Genomic DNA, 21,180 nt, shown 5'->3' with positions numbered 1-21,180 from the left:
CTCGCGTTTGCAAACGAGTTTCTGCAGAAGTTGATCTGCGGCGAAGTGACATTTCTGGAGATTTCCTCTGACGCCAAAGCACAATTCATCCTTTTCAATATGATTTATTATATATTTATACAGAGCACTATCATTTACACTCATATTTAAATCTATATATACATATCATAAATTTCTTTTACTTTGTCATTATGATCCAACATTTATAATTTATATATAATAGATTTTCTCATAACAATACTTTTTTTTTTTAATAATGGGGATCAAAAATCTTGCTCTTCTTCTTCTTCATTTTTCTTCCTTTTTTTCCAATCCAAATCGACCAATTATTATTAGGCTCTCTTCACAAATAATTTTCTCTTTGCTCATTCTTTCCTGCATGCAATGCTATTAAATTCTTTAAAGTTTGCCTTAAAAACACTTAAATTGCGTGCGCGCCGCTGACCTGCGCCAGCTAAACTTGAAGCATATCTAGCGAGAAGTTACTTAACACAGTTTACAAATAGGGGCGCGAGAGGGACTTCTTTTATATACACAGAGCGATAGAAAAGAAATTGGCGGTCATCCCTCACTCGCAGTGGGTGCTCGTGGCCCTCGGGGGTGGGTCTCTGAGGCAAAAGGTCAGAGTCCTCGAGGTGTGAGGTGTGCACGTGGAAAACTTGCTCAATGGTGCAATCTGAGTGCGCTAATCTACACACAAGATCTACAAATACCTAAAACTAAGCGCTAAACACAGAGATTTGCATTTGGAAAAATGTGACGATAAAATTCACTCTCACATGACGTTGCTGTTTGTTTTTTTTTTGCATCTCGTGATCCAGGGGGTGTGTTTTCGGGGGAGTTCTTTTGGGTTTGAGAACTTAAGCCTAGTGAGATATTTGGTCCAAAACAATCATTTATGTGGGGGGGGGGGAGAGAGAAGAACGAAAGGATGCGCGAAGATGTTGGCTTTGAAGAAATAAATTAAAGGGGAACTGCTGGCGACTCGTGCTTAGCAGAAGGGCTTCCCCAGCTTGTCGATAGCATTGGTGAGGTGGAGGATCTCTGTGTTGAGCTGAGCCACGAGTGTGTGCAGCTTGTCGACTGAGTCCAGCACCTCGACGCGCTCCGTGTGCGGATTGAAGCGCACCTCGAAGGGTCGCGACATGGTGGCAACCCAGCGCCTGAACTTCTCCTTGGCATCCTCGAAGCTCTCCGCCACGTAGTAGATGGGCTGATACTCCTGGTCCTGATACTTCTGCACCGCCGTGGAGGCCGGCTCGAATGGGCGAAGCTCCGGCTTGTCACTGAGAGCGTGCAGAAGCTCTCCGTAGGCCGACAACAGGCCAGCGCCGTACGCCTTCACCTGACCCTGCTCCTTGCACAGGCCAAACTCCACGGTGAACCAGTACACCTGCAGACAAGCACAGAGAGACCTCGTGTTAAATTCACAAAACCCAAAGAAACATCCGGTGATCGTAAAGCATGTGTTTGATTTACGAATTATTGCACAACAAAAGTGCAAAAATTGCATTCACCGCAGTGGCCAGAACACACCGGAGAAACAATCACACAGTATCTATTCATCATCGCGTCTAATTAGGTGCCATTCAAGTGTGGTCACTCACTGAGGGACCTTGTGCCATTTCTTCTCTTCACAAACACGAAGCCATTGGTTGACTTACCGTGGCGAGTTTCTCAATCTCCTCATCGGAAGCACCGAGAGACGCCAAGCCAATCTCCTGCGAGAACTGGGCAAAACTGGGATCGCCCAGCAAGGGCTGATGTCCGATGATCTCATGGATGGCATCGCTGTGGAGAGAAAATACCTGTTAAGACCGTTAAGACACTCATTTTGGCAAGAAATTGCAATTTCATCAGGTCAGGACGCATCAAATTTGACCCAGAGACCGATTTCAAACCTACTCAGGGCTTGGAAACCCACCCTAGTTTCACATCTCATCCCACAAGAGTCAAGATATCCGGTAACATTCTGGTTTTAGGCCGATTTCCTCCTCTCCAATTCCCAATGCTTCTCACATATCTGATATATGGGTCAGCGCTGACGGCCATCCGCCCCCTCCATGTCGCCCGGTAAAATGTTTTCTTAGAAATTGCCCCCCAAACAAGGCGATGTTGCAATGGAAAATTGCTTGAACAAAATGAAAAGTATGCAGAAAGCATGTTATGACCTTTTTGCCATATAGATTTGGAATTCCATATTCCGTTTTTTTTTCAACCTCAAGATCATGCGCGCGTTGTGATTTTTCGTTCCTTATTTTTGGTTGTTTTCTTCTTCTTCTTCTACAAAAAAAATGTCTTTTTATGGAAAAAGTGCATCTCAAAGTGCTTTTTTGGGTTAATTTTTGCATAAAAACATAAACAAGTGTTTCTTTTTTGCGTGGGAAAAAGATGCATTTCTCACGCTACGCTAGCCGAAGAGTGCCTGACACACTTTTCTTCCTCAGCAATTTTGCCCATCCGTCGAGTGTTGTGCGAGACAACGAGCAATTTTCCCTCGACAATCGACTATCTTTTTATCAATTTCCCACCCCGTTGGGGAGCCTGACTGAGTGGATGGAATTTGTAATGTCATTAATGTGAGATCAATTACAAGCGACAGTGGCGAAAAAGACGCCCTAATAGAGACACAGGGAGAGAGAGCAACAGTTGCCAGGAAGCCATTAAGGGTGGAAATAGTTGCAAAGTTGGCAGCTTCATCAAATTAAGGGGGTGGCGAACAGAGTGATGGAGATCAAAGGCAAAAGCGGGTACTCACGGCTCGGGTGTGTGGTAGGGTGTGTTGTAGTGTCGCACATATTGGGTGCTCTGGAAGATGCGGAAGGCCAGCGAGGCTAGGAAGTCGCGGGCTGTGAGGAGGCCGGCGGCCGGGCGAAGGGTGAAGCCGGTGTTGCGGCGCAAGAAGGAGCTCATCTCCTCCAGCTGCGGCATGTGATCATCGCAGAAGATGCCCTCCTCCTCCAGCTGCTGGAACACGCGCCTGTACTCAATGCACGCGTGCTTCGGGATCAGATCCTTCACCGTCCTGAACACGGCGCCCCACGTCTTGTTCTCCGCCTCGGTGTACTCAATATGGGGAATGGGATCGCCGTACTTGTACGCGAAGGCGATCTCGGCGATCTCCTTGCGACGCGCCCTGTACTCCTTGTCCGCGAATCCAGGATGATTCATGTCCAGATCTGGCTCGTACTTGGTCATCAGGTGGTTGCAGTTGTCCAGCTCTGAGGCGTGCTTGGGGAACCACGGGGTCTTCAGTGTCACATTCTCGTCGGCGAGGATGTTCACGCTGCCGAAGGAGTTTGTCTGGCGCAGGGCGCGGATGAGCTGAAGCAAGTTGGCACGCGACATGTCCACCTTGGCCAGCACATCGAATTGCACACCGTCGGCGCGCGAGGGGCGAGACTCCAGGTGCACCACGGTGCCGTGGAAGGTCTCAATCGCCTTGAGGATGCGCCCCAGAGAGCCCATGCCATCGCGCAAACGCACCACCAGAGCGGCGCGCTGGACCTTCTTCTCCGCCTCAGGAGACTCTGAAGCTGCGTTAGCCAGGAGGACTTCATCTTCCGTGAGTCCACAATCTGCGAAAAAAGAGCGACAAAAGCTTGAGACTCAGTCAAATCGCATCGCAAGATGATTTGAGGAAAATGAGCCGAAATTATTGAGTCCGAGGGTCGTGAAAGGGTTGAAAACTCCCAAAAACTTCTTCTCTGCCTTCACTGCCTCTACGGCACCTTCACAGCTGAACTTGATCGTCTTTCAAGATCACTAGTCATTGAAAACATAAGGTTGAACCTCTCGCCAACCTTTCCAAGGCGACATGAAACTCAATTTGGAGCATGAAAAGCCAATAAAACACTTTTTTGCGCAATTCCACTCAAGTGACTCCTTCTCATGTGGCGACAATGAGATTTTTCACCCTCCATTAGGCGAATATCTTTTTTTTTTTTCTTCTTCTGTGGAGGTGGAAAATCTCTTGACTTCTCTCTCACAATTTCTTACAATATTTCGAGCAATGAATTGTGGGGACAAGAAAAGCGGATAAAGAGCTCACACAAATCCATATTCCACTTTAGACATCATTCCTGCATTTCACTTGGGGTGCGTTTTAGTGGGTGGCAAATGGATGGGAAAGTATGATGGAGTCTTTTTCTCTCCTCCTCCTTCTCCAAGGCACAAGACATGAATTCCAGTCTTAAGTGACGACACTTAAGCGTGGGGGTTTCGCTCTGCGAACTTACCGTTTTCGATTGGCGTCCCGTGACTTTCCGGGGTGATTTCTTCGTCATCTGACTTGTCAAATACATCATCAACTAAAGGAAGCACAAAATGAAAAGAAAATGTATAAAAAACCATGCAAAATAATAAAGATAAATAAAAAAAACTAACCCGCAATGCTCTCTCCATTCAAAATATGGACTTTATCATCTGGCGAAGGCAACACAGCGTCACAAATGCAAATGGAAAATATAAATAAAATATATATAAATAAATAGGAAATGAGGCACAACCGAAGGCGGTTGGTTTTGAATAAGGAAATTGGCCAAGCTCTCCTCACCTTGAGATACATTTTGGAGTTCATGGACCTGACTTGAAAGGTGGCAGTCATCGAGTGTATCTACAAACATGCAATGCGACATTTAGCATAAAGACGCAAACGGAAAAAAAGAGAGAGAAGGAAAGGCGCTGCAAAGACGGATGGGGACTCACCATTAGCTCGCTGGCGAGCCTCCTCCAGGACAGATTGTTTGGTCTGCTTCACGACCAGTGTCTCGAAGCGGGCGTCGTCCACGAGGGAGCGGCGACGAGATGGATAACCATTCTGCGGAGAAAGAGAGAGAATTGATCGCTCATGAGTGGGATTTTCACTCAAATTGCCCCTCAGGGGGAAAGTGTGGACAGGAATGTGGGTTAAGAGTGGTTTCCGCTGGTGGGAATCGAGGGAATTGTCTGTGGCGAGATGCCCGGAAATGAGTTCAATTCAAGTCTGTCTCTTTCACTGACTCTCATCATCCACGATTTCCGCGCGTTCAGAAACTTTTGCTTTGCAGATGATAAAAATAACCCCCCCAGAGATGGACAGATTGTCTACCGTGTAGGGAAAGAAAAGGAGTCGACAGAGCGTGTAATATTTTATATATTGCAGGAAGTTTCAGTCAAGGAAAGATGTAATTTTACCGGAAAATATGAAGAGTCTTGAGATAAGAGAGATTATTCATGAATAAGGGCGAATTTTGGCACAATTATTCAGTTAGTTTGAAGGAAATTCAAGTAAAATCCTCGAAATACACAAAATTTACCCTTGTTTCGGTTACAAATCCGACTAAAATAGATGAAATACTTCTCTTAAGGCTAAAAATATGCCATTTTCGTAAATAATTTACAGGTTTTCCCAATCTAACAGGGTTCCTTGGGGTCAATAATGAATAAAAAATACCATTGACGATAGAATTACTTGTTCTTTGGTCCCCTTTTTCTTGTGGTAGAAAGAAGCAAAATGATGACTCATGTGAAAAATGACTTGATTTAATATTCACACAGTTTGTAAGATAATTTCCAACAACTTGTCTGTAATTATTGACATTCTTGTGGTCTAATTTTCAAATCTCAATCACTTGTGTGACTCTATTCGCGTGCTCGTCAGTGTAATATTGTAGACAATCGGGGGAAAAAAAAGAATTGTGTAATCTGCAAAGTGATGGGAAATTTCCCCATAAAATCAATCGGAGGACCAGTTGAAGTACAGCGCGAAAATATCGCGTGCCGGAGGATTTTGAGTGGATGACATTGAATTCTTTCATTCAAGAAAATATAGCAGTGTTGGAAATCAAATGGCTCCCGTGTCTTAATTAGACCAAGGAGACCACGCCAGTTCCAGTCAAGTGGAAGAGAGATATATTTATGGCCTCACGATGGCGCTCCAGATTGTGTATTTTGTGTAGATTTTTCAGCGCATGTCACAAGATCACAAGTGCGTGTTGATTAATGCACCTCTGCCGATGACGGCCTTGCACCACAATCTCGCTGAGGACCATGTGATCTTACGTGTGATCTTGTCCCTGTATCTTGGCACGCACACTCACTGGGTGAGAGTGGTGGAAGAAGATGCGAGAGCAGAAATGGTGTGAGCAAACTGAAAGCTCTTCTTCTTTGGCAAATAACACGGGCATGAGAATGAAGATGCCTCTTGGCGCGCGCGCGCGCTCAACTTTCGATCAATATTTGATCCGCGCGCGCGCGCGCGCAAAAAACGCGGCAAGATCAACAAGATCACCCCCAGTGAGATGAGTGAGAATCCCTCCAGTGAAATTGTGCCTCTCTTTTCACTGCCGAGGAGATCAATATTGGAGGCTCAGGCCCACAGAGTGTCCGAGTGGACGGGAGAGAACCAGTTGAACTGCATTGGAGAGCTTCAAGGTGACTCTTTGTACACACAGTTTGGCCACAATCGGTTTCCAATGCCCTTTTATAATAGCTACCATTTTTACAATTAATTACCGTTCCCCCAGACCAGATACAACAGCCCATCGAGGCTACAATTTGCGCCAAATCAGAGCCCCCAATTGGCTGTGCTTGATGTGAACTTATGTAAGATCATCTCTCGGATGCCACAGACTTGCGAGGAATTTTTCTCGCCAATCTTTAATGCCACGGGCAAGGTTCATCAAGTTCAACACAACTCCGGAGACCGAATTTAGCACTTTCACCATTTTTTTTTCTTTGCCACTCACCTCGATGCTGTAGGATTTTTTGATAGCGAACATTTCGCGATTTTTCTGTGCAGCTGCAACGGCCATTGTGGGTGTTTGATTGAAGAGTGGGGAAAAAAAAATTCAACACACAATTTCACAGGACAAGAAAGATGAATTGATTTTGATGGCAAATCCTCGCGAACGCCTAAACACTGAGAATTTCCTTGCGATTTGATGCTCGTAAAGGATTCTCGTGGTATCACTGCGTTTCTCCTTTTTATCGGGGGGTGGGGAGTGGTCTACTTGGGCGAGCGTTGGATCCTCGATAGGAATTAGTTGTCTAAGTCCGCTTTTTTCTGCTCTCACGAGATCGTGCGGGTCACTACACTTGAGAACACGGGGAGAGACTCAAGTTGATTTTGGGGGGAAAAAGCGAATAATTACAACAATTCTATCGACTGTGGACGCGTGGATGCAAGCAAACCAATGCATTGCTCATGGGCTCCGTCTCACTTTAAATACTCACCACGAGTGGGTCCGACTCGGCTCAGCCCCTTCCACTTCTGGCTCGCTGGCTCCTTTCATTGTTGCGACACGAGGTAAGTGTGATGTCACGCGTGCGTCATGGAGACGCGGCCGCCGATTGGCCGGCCGCGCGGGGGTCACCCCCACCGCGGCTCCAGCGTCCCCGCGCGGCCGCTGGGGCCCCGGCGAGGTGCGCCCCGAGCCGCACGATCAGTCCACCGCGGACGCTGTGCGCGCCCGGATTTTCCGAAGCGCGCGCGCCTGGGAATTTTCCCTGGCCAGAGATCGCGCCTCTCATGCGAGTCAATGATCGCCCACCGGAGAGTTCATGGGAAACACACTCTGTGATGTGCAATCTCGCCACCTGGCCAGTCAGCTGTCGCGCAGGGGAATCCCAAGAGGCGGATCACATCGCGTGCCGGGCTTTTTCTGCACCCAAATAATGCAAGAGTTGCGCAAATTGGGACACCTGAGATTTCGACGGGGAAAACCGACCTTTTGGGCCTTTTTTCCAACTCTCTGTGAAATTAATTGAGATCAATCGATGGAGATTTCAAAGGTGGGAATTTTGGGCAAAAGAAAAAATAAACAAAAAGACACACTTTATAATATATTCGGCAGGAGAATTTAGCGAGACTGAATTAACATTTTTATCGCATTTTAGTCTTATGCATCATATTTTCTAGAATTTGGAAAAGAAAACGCTGTGAATATATAATGAATTCTTTGACTCTTCGCCCACTTAATCTGCTTTCATGCTTTGCTTTGCGCGACTTGCATTCATAAGAATATGAATTTATGCCAATATTCAATTATGAAAGAACATAATTTTAAGGGTTATTATTGATTAATTCAAGGCAATTCAAGGAGAGATAAAACTTAATGAAACTAGGAAGTTTCATTCTACAATCTTGATGTTTTCCGAAGAACTTTATAAGTAAATTACATTTTTTTTCTTCTTCTTGCAAATGAAGCGGAAGATTTGAAGAATACACAACAGACATTAAAGTAACTTACGAAATCTGGACAATAGATTTGTGTGCAAACAAAGAATCAATTACACAATAATGACTTGTGATTTGCAATTAATCTACACTGTAAGTCTAGAGTATATTTCTTGATAAATCCAGTAATTTCCCACAGTGGCAATTTTGAGAATATAACCAAAATATCACTTCTTAATTAACCGGAAAAATGCCATAAAAGTGGTGCTAATTAATTTTACGCAACTGATTTTTGCACAGCTCTTCTTCAAATAATTCACACTCACAATTTAATCACCCTCAAATAAACACTGGCCGTAAAAGTGAGGCATAAAGAGCTGTTTTTTTCAATTTGAAATGTTTCCAATCCACGAAGCGACTGGAAAGATGGAGTCAAATTGCCAAACAAATCTCTCACGGAGGTGAAAAGTGCATAATAATCATAAATGCATAAGAGAGCCTTTCGGTGTGATGAAATTCCAGAACAAAATTGCATTTCTTGCAGGCCACTTTCTTTTCAATCTCACGATGGCCATTTGGAGAGTGCACTCGAGATGTCACGTCTCGGCTCAAGTGGGCGAGTTTCTCGAAAGGTTTTCCCTTTCGCATTGCCCAATTTGACCAGCGCGCGCTCTGTGTGTGTTATCCAATCTTTGGGTGTTGCTCCCGGTGGCCCAGGAAAAAAAATCACCGATAAACACGGGGCAATTTCGCTGGTGATCTTTTGGCATCGGGGAAGTCGGCGCTTGTTTACAAATCGGCACCGCAAGAGAGGCCAGAAACACCATTGGAAACATGGGGAAGTCACTGGCAACCGGTTGAATGTTGACGAAAACTCGTGACGATGGACAAAAGTCACGCATTTGCATCATAGATATTTCAGCGCACACGCTCGCTTTATGTGTGTGAATCACACAGTTCGTGAGCTGGAATGGGGATTCACACACCCCTCAATTCAATGGGTTGTCGAGTGTCCTCAGCGCGCCGATCAGGACACGGGGACGAAGCCAAGAGTCCTTCATGTCAGCAGCAGGCGAACCCAGCCAAAAACCCCACAATCGATATTGGAAATTGCGGGCAAATTCTGGCCGCCCGCGAAGAACTGTATCAACACGGCGATGAGTAAACAGTGGAAAAATCTGAGAGATCGCCTGTTGACCGCGGAAAGACACTCCCAACTTTTGATTTACCTGCTCACACATCGCTGGAAATCCCAAAGAGGCTCTACACTCGCGAAACGTTGACCTGCACACATCTTTTTTGCCGGACACTTCTTGCCTCTTGTCTGCAAAATTAATTGTTTGCTCTCTCTCTCTCTCTCTCGTGCTCCGCATTCATCAAGATATTGTCATATTTTAATGGTCAATAAGCTTTTTTCGGCAAGCTCTTAATTGATTCCAGACAAGCACTTGGTAAACGCATTTTATTGTGGTGGTTTTAAAGCACTGTTGGCAAAATTAAAAACATTGATGTCCTCATAAAAGTGAAATTGTCTGTGCTGCAAAATCGTCCAGACTCCACCCATTCGAATGCCCCGCCCATTTGGAGGCTCATTTTATATCCTAGCATTTAAATTCAAGGGGAAAACTACTAGTCGATTTTTGAGGAATCTTAATGATCTAAAAATAATCAAAAATTGAATATTTTCAGCAAAATATTTAAATAAATTAAATTATATTTAAATAAATTCTGATTATTTTATTAAAATTTAAATATATTTAAGTATTTGATCATATTCTCCGCATATCGCCGCCAGAGGGCAGCAAAGTTAGCGTGGGGGACGCTAATAATATCGAATTTTTCACATATTTGGTCTCTTTTTTCATACATTCTCACACTTTATGACTTCCTGACGTGATCCTGGTAAGGAAAGAAGGCAATTTTAACTCAAGAATGATTTTTTATGCGTAGAAAAAGCCTGGATTAATCATCAATAATCAGCTGATCAAGTGTGAAAGGCATGTAGAAGATCCTATTGTATTTTACAGAGCCAAATTTGAGCCTTTAGATATAATAAAAAATATTTTATGTGTTAAATAAACAGCAAATATTTTAATTCATCTTTTTTACAAATTTCATTTCACTGGAGTTATAAAATTTAACACTATTAACAAATTATTTAAAGGTGTAAAAAACGGCCAAATTAGCATATTGTTGAAATTGTGCTATAAATTGGTTTAGAGGAAATAGAATCTGAACTTCTATATGCATTTAAACTGCTGCTCTCTGGCGGCCAAAAACGATTAAAAAAAATTGAATAATCACAAATTTAATAGTCTGAAATCGCGAGTGATTTTTGTATATTCTCAGAAAAATTGCATTTACAACCTCTTTTGCTACTGAATATATAAATGAAATAAGCCAGAAGCTTTTCAGTTGAGAATTCTAGTAAAAACCGGACTCTTTTGGGTTCCTTTCATTTCCTCCTCGGCTGGCGAGAGAACCTCTCGCTTCCTCAAATAAAAGAGTTTCGCCAGGAGAGTGGCGCAAAGAAACGGAAGTTGACCACTAAATGGCTTAACATTGACTTCTGGCTAAGCAGAAATTATCTGCAATATATTGCCAGAAAAAAAACAGAGATAAATAAAACACCCGAAACATGATGGGAATTCTCCAGTTGCGCGCGCTCTTTAATATGCCAATCAACCTTGTATCACTTTAATTGCCTTTTGTACGATTACTCATTTAACTGCAAATGTTCATGTGATATCTCAAAGCTGTAATTCACTGTTTTTTTTCTTTACTTTGCAGCTCAATCTGCTGGACTTACAGATTGTATTATTGTAACATGATGAAATCTATTCGCCTAATCATGCCACTTCTCGATGATCTAAACAGAATGCAATCATTGGGATTTTCTCGCTTTTCATTTCACAGAAGAACACTTTCTCGTAAGCCTTGAGCTCAAAGCATCAGCGCAGTTAGACTTTGTGGGTTTTACAAAACTGTCAATTAGCACTTCAAGTGTGTGTGTGTGTTTGAGTGCCTTTAAAAATCCCCATTGACAGGGAATTTTGCAGGTGGCATTATTCATATCTCAGGCATTTTTTTTTTGTATAGTTTTCTACCCGACGGAGCAAAAAATGTGATACAATTAAGAAGCCTGAAAAAAATACGAGGAAGATTCAGAAGACTTGCGCTTTCAAAAATTGTGATTCCCCGAAAGTTGTGGTCGAAAAAAAGAACACAAAAGAGCATCGGGAAATCCCAAAGATGCATCGCGCAGAGCATAATAATCTTAATTGCCAGTGCTTTTCTGATGCAAAATTCCCCAGAAGTTTCCAGTGCAGAGCATGAAAATTGCATCAAAAGGCTTCTTTGCACACTTAAAGATAGAGACAATGAAAAAGAGGCGAATTGCAAAATGAAGGAAGTGTAATTGCATAAAAGTAATAATTGACTGTGAGACTGCACTTTATGAGTGCTTTTTATGCTACATTCTCAGAATCATTCATCGTGCAATTCTTCTCAGAAAGGAGCTTTTCTACAAGGCGCTTTGATCTGCCCCAGCAAGCCAAAGAAGGTAAGAAAAAGCAGCATATTTTGCTGAAAAGTGCTAAAGTAATTGAGCTAAAATTTTAGCAGCCCTTGAACAATAACCCAAGCGATCCTAGCGGACAATAGAAGAAACTTAAGAGCGTTACAAACGCAACAATTTCAAACAAAATATTTAACCGCAATTTCTACGCTTCAGTTAGCTAATTTCTAATCAATAAAATGAATTATTCGATTTTTACCTGTTTTTCGCTTAATATTTAGCTAAATTTATTGCTTTCTTCTGATCAAAACTTAGCAAGGAATCAGAATGTCAAATTTTCATTAACTTTACTGCATCTTTAAAGCTTGAGAACTTGAAGACACTTGAGTGTTGTTGTCACGAAGTATATTATTGAAATGGCATAGATTAACATGATGCGACATCTATGCATTTAAGTGCACATCAATTACTTTCACTGATCGTCGCTGCGTTCTTAGCAAAAGAACGCCAAACAATTAGCTTTTCAAATCTCAACTTTGAAATCTTAGCATTTTATTGCATTTTATGCTCGCTGAGTTCGTCAAATTGGAAATTCAGATTTGAATATCAACTGCAAAACGTTTGAAAAATCACATTCCCATTCATATCTCGATCTCTCGACTAAAGATTGATTTTAGGAAAACAACAATTAATAAAAATGTTCTGTTTGAGTGAAGGTAAGAAAAATTGCACAGAATCCATGAATGGATGTTGAACAAGATTGCATTAATTGCTTCATTCTCGCAAAATCAACTCCTTTCGCGTGTGGCAAAAGGTCTTCTCGTGCATTTGCATTCCTGGCGCGGAGATGATAAAAGTCAAGTGCAAAAGCTGAACAATCAAACGGCACGATTTAACCACCATCTAAGTGACATGTGCTTAAAGAGAATAATCATGACTCTTTGCCACAATTAATAATAGAGTATTTTGAATAAAGCTCTCTCGCGCGCGTCAATTAGAGCGTGAGGAAAAACTCTCAACATCGTCTTAAGATTCCTGACACTTTTTGCTTTTCGCGCTTCGCGAAAACAGTGGCGTAGCGATGAGCCAAATTAGAAAAGCAGTTTAAGACCCAAATTGAACAGAGATTCACATCAGAAACTATTTAAGAATTTAAGATTGATTCTCGAGATAGCAAAACAAATAAAAAAAACTATCTCGAAATTTCATCTCGTGATGATCAATCAGAGGTAAAAAGAAAAACACTGAAGTTGCATGAGTTGATCTGACAAGTCAATGAAAGTTTTTCTACAGTTAAAGTGTTATAAATTATCCATAACACGCATATGGAAACAAAGTGCCTGAAAGTGATCCAGGTTGAGACCTAGAACTCCATCGATCTCGGCGGTGAAACGGCGACAAAATCAATTTGAAATTGAGAGTGAAAAAAAAACCCATGAGATGGAGAAAAAGCTTGAGTGCAAATGAGAATGAATTTATTAATTTAACAGTTGAACGAGGTGCGCAAGACACGGGCGCAGATTGAATAAATTCTTGAGATATTGTGCAATTTGTGAGGTTTTTATTTTTATTTATTTTTTTTTTTCACCAGCAGAGGTTGGAAAAAGAACAAGATAAGAAACTGATTTTTCTTTGTAATAACTCTGAATTGTGTTGGGCAGAGCTTGACATTCATGGTTTGTGGCTGCTTTATTCTTCATTAATTGTTATAATATTAATGTTTTAAAGCTTCAAATCGGTCACCTTGACACAATATTGCTTGGCTACTTGTATTTGTTGCTCGTGGATCTCTTTTGCCCACCCGTTTTATTTTTTCGCCAAGAACAAGGGGGAGATAATATACAATTTGTATGAAAAATACTTAATACTTCCACAACATCAGCAGTGCTTAAAACTTGCGATTTCCTCATAATTCCAAACGTCTAAAGTATCATAACCTCAAATTTGATGAATTTTTGTCCCAAAAGACCCTTTTCTAACTTTTATGACTCTGAAAACTTAGAGAGAAACAGTATTTTTAGTAATATTTCAAGTTTCTAGTGGATATTTTGATGAAATCTAATTTTCAATCGCTCTTTTGGAAGCATTTCGGAACATAACCTAGAAATTATCTTACAATGTCAAAAAGAATCTGTGAAAGAAACTTGTTTGGAGCTGAAATTTGTCTATTTTAGATTAAAAAATCAATCAAGCAGTTCTTCAAATTGACAAATTTGGATAATGAAACAGTATTTTAGAGGTTATGTTCAATCTTAGCACAATTAACTCAGTTTCAAATTGAAAAATTGTGATTTTCAACAGATTTCATTACTCTTGCGCCAGTAAATGCAGGACTTTATGATTTTTGTGGTTATTTATTTTCAAAGTTTGATCTTAAATTCATAACATAACCTAGAAAGATGTGAAAAACAATCCTTTTTCTCCAATTGTTGTGTTTTTTCATTGTGAAAGTGACTTTAGAACGCATCATATTGATGATATTCAAGCACTTCCACTTCCGAATACTTCCACTTAAGCTGTAAACCACTTCTGACTGTAATATCTCCCCCTTGGCCAAGAATATATGCTTCCAATGTAATCTCATTTGGTGATCATCGCGCGCGTGCGCGCGCTTTCAAATCCGCACACACCCAGAAAAAAGGTGCAAGAATCGCAATTTCGGCCGCCCAAAAGCTCCCTTCTAAATCAACAATGTTGCGCGCGCGGAGCAGAATTGATCGCCACAATGAGATTGAAAGATTGAATGCGTGAAATCCGGAACCAAACACCAAATCAGCATCCATCAGCGGCGTGACAAGAGAGAAAAAAAAGCCGCTCAAGTTCCGGCCGTGGCGTTAGAACGAATTACAGGAACTCCGAGTGACTCGTGGAATGGAGGCAGAAGCACAGGTGTTCAATGCAAATGCAGCTGCGGACAAACCCCCAGCGACTGGCCACACGACTGGCCGGAGTCGTGATCTTGCCCATGAGAATTCTCCTGTCACGCTGGTCACCGGGAATATTGAGGAATTCCTCACCCAGAAGCCGGCGACTCGCGCCTGCTTTTTGTGTATAATTTATGCAAACGAGCCAACACAGCAAAGTGATCTTGTGATAATTCATCACTTTGCCGAGCAATTATGAATGCAATATTGGAAAAGCAAAGCGATATTGCTTAGCCTGAGATTGCCTTTTATCTCAACTTCGCCAATTTACCCACTCGAGCCTCCCATTTTCAATCACTTTCGATGGGGGGCAGACCTTGGAGGGCATTTCGAATCTCCTCATGTTGCTGATCAATTTGGGTTTGAAATTCCAAAAATTTGACAGGAAAATTTAGCGCAAATTTGAATAAATTCCACCACCTTGACCATGGTTAAGATTTACACTTTCAGGTCGGCGCGCACACAATCGCCTGAGATGCACAAAAAGTCATTCTCAGATTTATCTGGATATTTGCACATTTTTCTGCCTGCCAATAATCACGCAAGTGTGTGGAATTTTCGGGTGAGAAATTCTCACCTCGACTGAGTGTATTTTTTTCCTCACTTCTGCTGTTTTTTTTCCATGGGAAAGTTATGTATATGATTCAGTGCTTCTCAATTAAAGTGAAAATGTTGTTCTCGCCTTAGAATTCATTCACTCAAGGATTCTCCAGTGAGAAAAGTTGCATTCATTACAGCCTAATCGCTGCTTCTGATCGACATTAGTGGCACTTGCCAGTCAGGGATTCAGCTAAAGCCTAGAATAAACACCTTTTAATCAGCTTTTCTCAGCTTGATTCACTTGATTTCCATAATATATTGAGGAAAAATCACTCATTTTCAACGCCTTCTTGACATGGTGACACATTGAAAGCTTCCACCCACTGAAAAGCTCCACTTGAAGTCTTTCAACAAAACCTTTTTCTCTGCACTCAGGAAAATTATATATTCTTGAGCTGAGAAATGAGTATTTTTGAAATTATTCTCCATAAATGATCTTGAAATTAGCCTGAATTTTATACTTTTCAGTTTTTGATCTTTCCTTGAATCGAGACTGTTTTCGCATAAAATTAATACCTTTCTCGGCATAATTTCAAGTCTTTTTCTGCAAATAAAGGTGGTTTTCAAAGATTTATTTGAATTTTTCAAGAAATTAGACTATTTCGGCTGATTATTCCACTGTGTTTATTGATTAAATTAAAATTATTTTGGAAAAATTGAAAATCAAATTTAAATCAAGTCGATTTCGGAGTGAAAACGTATTAAGAAGAGATTATTCTTATTATTTTTCCTAGATTTTTTTAGTCTATTGAAGAAAAATGATTTTACTTTTGTCTAGACTAGAAAAAATATTTTTTTTTCTGCATTTTTAGACTAAAATCAAGGGATTTTCCAATAATCCCGAAACAGACTTGAATAGTAACAGGAATTTAGATTTGGAACTAAAATCAAGAAATGAATGGTTTTTATTGTATTCTAGCCTGAGAAACTTAATTTGAGCCGAATAATCTTGGTCTTGATCTTGATTTCAATCTCCGCTTGATCTTAGTTTTCTCCGTTTAAAATCAAGACGACAATCTTCGTCAGGCTGTTTTCAACCTGATGGAGTCTTGAACGCCATTTGAAAGATCATTAAATTCTGATTATTTTTAGTATTTGTACCAAAAGGAAGAATTGCCCATAATTTCATTGGTGTCATAAGCAAATTTTTGCTTCTGTATGCCGAAATCGACTAAATTCTAGCCTAATATATCTCTCAGTCCGTCTTCAGTAATCTTTAGAACTCTTTCTAGAAACAATGCTTTTCAGACAAAGAATCTGTTGCACTCAGGCGTACACCAATCTTAGTGTTTGGCACAACCTTGCACAATAATTCGGACGATGCACGCTTAGCAGTTTCAGATGGTTTTATTGATCTCCAGCAGTCCAGCGAATTGGGCATCATCGGCAGAAGTGAATTCATCTCCGTCCATCGGCAGTGCAGAGCTGAAGATCTCAGCATTGGCGATCGCCAATCCGGTTGAACAATTAATTCCACCTGTGAGACCAGTTTGGCTGAGCGACTGTCTTGCCAAGGCTTAGGCTTCGGTTCTAAGATTAAATTCTCGTGTCTCAGTTTTTTGTCATCGTTGAGAGAAAAACATCCTTGAAACGCTGCGACGGCGCGCCGATGATGTCAGAGTGGCTGGAGTCCAGCCAAGTCCGGGGGCGTCTGGAGCACCCCTGGGAGACTTCTTGTGGCCAAGAAAGAGTGTCATTGGCCGCGTCAGACGCTCACCAGACACCGCGTGCGCTTGGCGATGATTCAAATTAATGCACCACAGGTCGCGGGTTCATTAAATTAATAGACGCGCGCGCGCGTTTGTGGTTTTACTTTTGCTAGGCAATCAGCTGACGGAATCGCGTGGCACTCATTCATGGCTTCTCCTGCCCATCGCCTGACGTCCCCAAGCGAGAGAGAATCATGGGGAATTCTGTGGCCAACTCGTGTAGAACCTGGAATTCTCCAAGGTGCTCACTTTTCATGCAAGAAATGCGCTCAAGAATCTCCCAACGACACGCATGTGATGATCGATGATTTACTGCGACGTGTAGAAAATTTCCCACATTCGCTTTGCGTCTTCAAAACTAATTGGCTCATTATTGCTTGGCACGGGTTAATCCTCTGCATCACCAGCGCTGCAGGTCAGCTGTGAACTTCCGCGGCTTCCCTTTCTGACCTTTTTGAGACACACACACAAAAACTGTCCGGAAACATCACGAAAAGTCTCCCAAATTGCCGACTAAATTGACATGACAAGCAGTTCCTGATTTCCTCAACAGCCTCGAGAGCCCTTGACTCAATTACAGATACACAGCGTTGTTGTAAATGTTAGGAAGAGTCATCATTCTTATTGAGAGGTTTTTTTTTCCAGCCACTGAAACGAGACGGGTTTTCCATTTGCTTGGAATTTAACCTGTTTCTCACGCGAGACGGTCTTTAAGTCGTTCTTTTATCAATGACTTTTAGAGCCTTTTTCGAGAGAACATCTATCAAATTTCCGCGATATTCGCAGACATTCTACAAGCTATTTTTTTTCAATGTTGCGCACGCTGACGTAGAAAAAAAAACGACCAATTTGAGTCAGATTGAATCTGGTTGTGTGACAAAAGACAAATGCACGAGGAAATATCGTTGGCTTCATCACCACTTCTCGTAAGATTTTCTCTTGAACGTTCGCGATTTCTTTGTTCAGAAGCTCTTCGTTGTTTTCCTAATAAATTCACGGATTTCTTGAAAACTATTAAATAAAAGACGACTTTTGATAGCTTTTAGTCGGTATTGAAAATCGAAATATTAGATTTACTGGATATTTAAATTAAAATTTCGTTTATTCTCCATATTATTCAGAGATTTACACAAATGGATATTTTCCCCATTTTTTTTAGTTGTTTTAGATCCTTAAATCCACTTTATATAATTTATGTTAATAAAATATGAAATATGAAAAAATATCTTAGCGAATAATTCAAAATTCATAAATAAAATCAATGAAATTACATGAAATTAAAAAAAAGCGAATCTAATAATCATTTTTCGTAGAAAAGTTGCCATATTTGCAGTTCTAAATCTTATAAATTATTAATAAAATGTACAGGAAAAATGTGAAAAGTTGCTTTTTACGAATTGTTTTGTACATAATATCTTGATTTTGTCTATCAACTCTGCATATTTTAGTAAATATTTCAATAACTAACCTTTGAGTTTAACTAAGGGCGGCTGTGGCTCAGTGGTTAATGCGTTTGACTCTCAATTCTACAGTCGTGTGTTCAAATCAAAAATTAAGCCTTTCAATGAGAAGTTAAGAGCAGCCCAAAATCGGTTGCAATTGAATGTTCTAGCTAAAATATATGCTTCACTGGAATTGCCTTTGTACTCTGTCTCTCTATATATAAAGGTGGACGTTAGAAACACTTATAGTTGGCCGGGAAAATGACATCGTGGCTGCCCGGTTCTCATACAGGAGAGACTGAAGCTCTTGGATACTCAGAAGTGTCCTTCCCAGAGGATTGCAAGAAGTCGATTTTGTATGGGAATCGATGAAACTTCTAGGTTATGTTTTCAACGGCCATTCTTGTCATATTTTGAAAAAATTGCCTTTGCAGTGCAAATTTCTTTGCAACATTTTTGTACAATTAATCCCTCAAATCCTATCCGGGTCGCTAAAATAAACAACTAGAGAAGATTGGCTTTCTTTTAAATACGATCAATGGCCTCAAAGAGTAGCAAATGATACAAAATTTTGACATTAAAATCTCTGCTGCAGAACTTGATGGCTGGTCCTGGTTTAGCAGGAAGATACAGAATCAAAATCTCTGCAGCAGAAGATCGGTCTTCAATAGCACTTATCGTGTATTCAATATAAAATTAAGACCAACATTTGATCCAGAGAAAAATGGGGGAAAGTAGATTTTCTTCCCGGAACCGCGAACAGTGGCATAGTCAAGCATAATAAGTTCAACTTAAATTCCTTAGAAATCAATGGAAATTTACCAATATTATCAATTTAAGAGAAACATTAGTCAAAGCTCGAAGCGATTTGAAATCTCAAACAGCATTAATTTATTCTCATTACCATATTTCATATCATTAACATCAAGAGTCAATACAATGTAGTAAATGTGTGCAATAGAAAGGACGGAATAGATTCTTTGACGTGTTGGAAAAGACCAACAGAAAGGAACAGACAATAAATCTCTGTTCTCCATCTCTCAATGCAAACTCTCAAGCTTATCAGAAAGCTGTGTGCGGCTTTTCCTTGTTGCTTGGCGGCATTTCATGAGCGAAAGTGTTTCTTCTCAAATTGTTGCACCTGACGAGAGAGTTGAATTCTGAATGCGGGAAAAAGATCTCAGCATTTGCCACGATTTGTTGTGCTATTGAGGAAGTAAATAATTAAAAATTGTGCGCTAATATGAAAAATGTTTTAATTCTCCCCTGGTTTTTTCTGCCACAGCGTTGATTGGTGGGAAAAAAGAGGCACGGAGAGAAATAAATAAATAAAATCAATTAATTTAATTACATGCGGTACAGTTTGCCTAAGTATTTTACACTCAATTGCACAAATGTTGTGCTTTTTCAGTGTCTCTCAGCTGTGATTGAGAGGATTTTTCCTGGGTGGACGAGAAGCTTTTGCTCGCCACTGTGCCGCTCAGAGGCACTTTATTATGGGTGTATTTCTCAGCGCTTATAATGTAGATTCTTATTGATTCTCAAGGTGATTTTGTTATACTTTTACCGCTTTTTTATTGTTGTTTCTCTCTTCTCACTTGTGCTCTCATTGCGGGAATGATCGACTGGCTGACAAAAACTGCCTCTTCTGGCCGCTGCTCAGCAGCATCCCAATTAGCCAATCTGTGTTCGCCCTTCTGGCGAACTTGAGGACCAGCCTGGCGGGTGGAAAAATCCGTCCAAGAGTCTGTCAATTGTCTGTCACAGACAAGCCGGAGGAAGGCAAGATCGTGGAATTTGCATAACGAGAAACGCACTTTTTTGCCCCCATCATTAATCCACACTGTGTAGAAAATAACATTATATCGACGGGTGAGCAGAAAACTATGAAAAGTCGATTTGTCAGTACAAAAATTTTGAGATTTTATCTTATCAAACAATTGTAAAAAATCTTATTTATCTAAAAAGCACAAATGAAAAAAAATGTCATGTTTTATTAATCAAAATTTCGAAAAATGTCTTAAAAATTGCAATCAAATGCATAAAATGCCTTTTTAGAAAATAAGTTTAGGTTTTCAGAATTATCCAAAAATGTTTTTTAGACTTTGAATGAATATTTTTCATATTTTTTAAATTGTTTCACTTGAAAACTGCAAAGAAAAGTTCAAGTGAAGAATGAAAAGTTGGTTTTTTCAAATCATTTTCGATAAAATCGACTCGAAAACTATAAAAATCGACTTTGAAAAGTAATATTTTCAGTTTTTCTATTAAGTTTGTCATATTTTAGTCATAAATTTCAATAAAATCATCTGAAATATTTACAAAATAAAAAATACAGAGCAATATTTGCACTTCAACGGACGATTTGAAGGCGTTTTGAGAGTTTTGAAGTCAATTTCGCAGCTTCATTAACGCTAAATTTTGTACTCGCTTTGCTGAAAAACTGGGATTTTTACTTTTGATAGTTTTCGCGACACCCGTCGAAGTGGAAAAAACCAAATCACAGAGAATTTCTACACTTGAGATCTCTTTCTCCTTGGGCGGCACGGCGATATTCTCGAAAATCCTCCACTTTTGCTTGTTTTTCCATAGAATTCTCCGACTGACTCACTGAGTTGCGAGTAATTTTCCGCCACAAGGAAATCCAAATGTAGTGCAAGATCAGACGAGAGTCTCTTCGTCGTCGCACACGAGTTGTGTCACAATGTTCACGTGATCCACGGAGGAATTGTTGCTACGTGAGGATTTTTTTGGTTTGGAAAGAGATTTCCCATAAACTTTCCCACATCATCATCTCGGAGAAAAGAAAGCGACAATTGAGCGACTATTT

At 40.7% G+C, this 21,180-nt stretch overlaps 1 protein-coding gene across 1 annotated transcript; it reads right to left on the bottom strand.

The window, feature by feature from the left end:
* Positions 1 to 291: 291 nt before the first annotated feature.
* LOC132260553 (tyrosine 3-monooxygenase) lies at positions 292 to 7,211 on the bottom strand. Its single transcript, XM_059758758.1, has 8 exons — positions 6,729 to 7,211; positions 4,708 to 4,819; positions 4,556 to 4,615; positions 4,387 to 4,425; positions 4,239 to 4,310; positions 2,759 to 3,578; positions 1,665 to 1,791; positions 292 to 1,393 (listed from the first exon to the last, which is right to left on the bottom strand). Exons 1-8 carry the CDS (start codon positions 6,792 to 6,794, stop codon positions 992 to 994), a joined length of 1,698 nt encoding a protein of 565 aa, XP_059614741.1. The 5' UTR covers positions 6,795 to 7,211; the 3' UTR covers positions 292 to 991.
* Between the last annotated feature and the right edge of the window lie 13,969 nt (positions 7,212 to 21,180).

This window comes from Phlebotomus argentipes, unplaced genomic scaffold, assembly GCF_947086385.1.
Source record: "Phlebotomus argentipes unplaced genomic scaffold, Phlebotomus argentipes genome assembly scaffold_18, whole genome shotgun sequence".
Classification (NCBI taxonomy): domain Eukaryota; kingdom Metazoa; phylum Arthropoda; class Insecta; order Diptera; family Psychodidae; genus Phlebotomus; species Phlebotomus argentipes.
This window is presented reverse-complemented; position numbering and strand designations above follow the sequence as displayed.

Coding starts and splice junctions, on each gene's coding strand:
- LOC132260553 (XM_059758758.1), bottom strand. CDS start 6,794: ATGGCCGTTGCAGCTGCACAGAAAAATCGCGAAATGTTCGCTATCAAA. Junction 4,426..4,555: donor ACTCCAAAATGTATCTCAAG/GTGAGGAGAGCT, acceptor TGCCTTCGCCAG/ATGATAAAGTCCATATTTTG. Junction 4,311..4,386: donor GAATGGAGAGAGCATTGCGG/GTTAGTTTTTTT, acceptor TGCTTCCTTTAG/TTGATGATGTATTTGACAAG.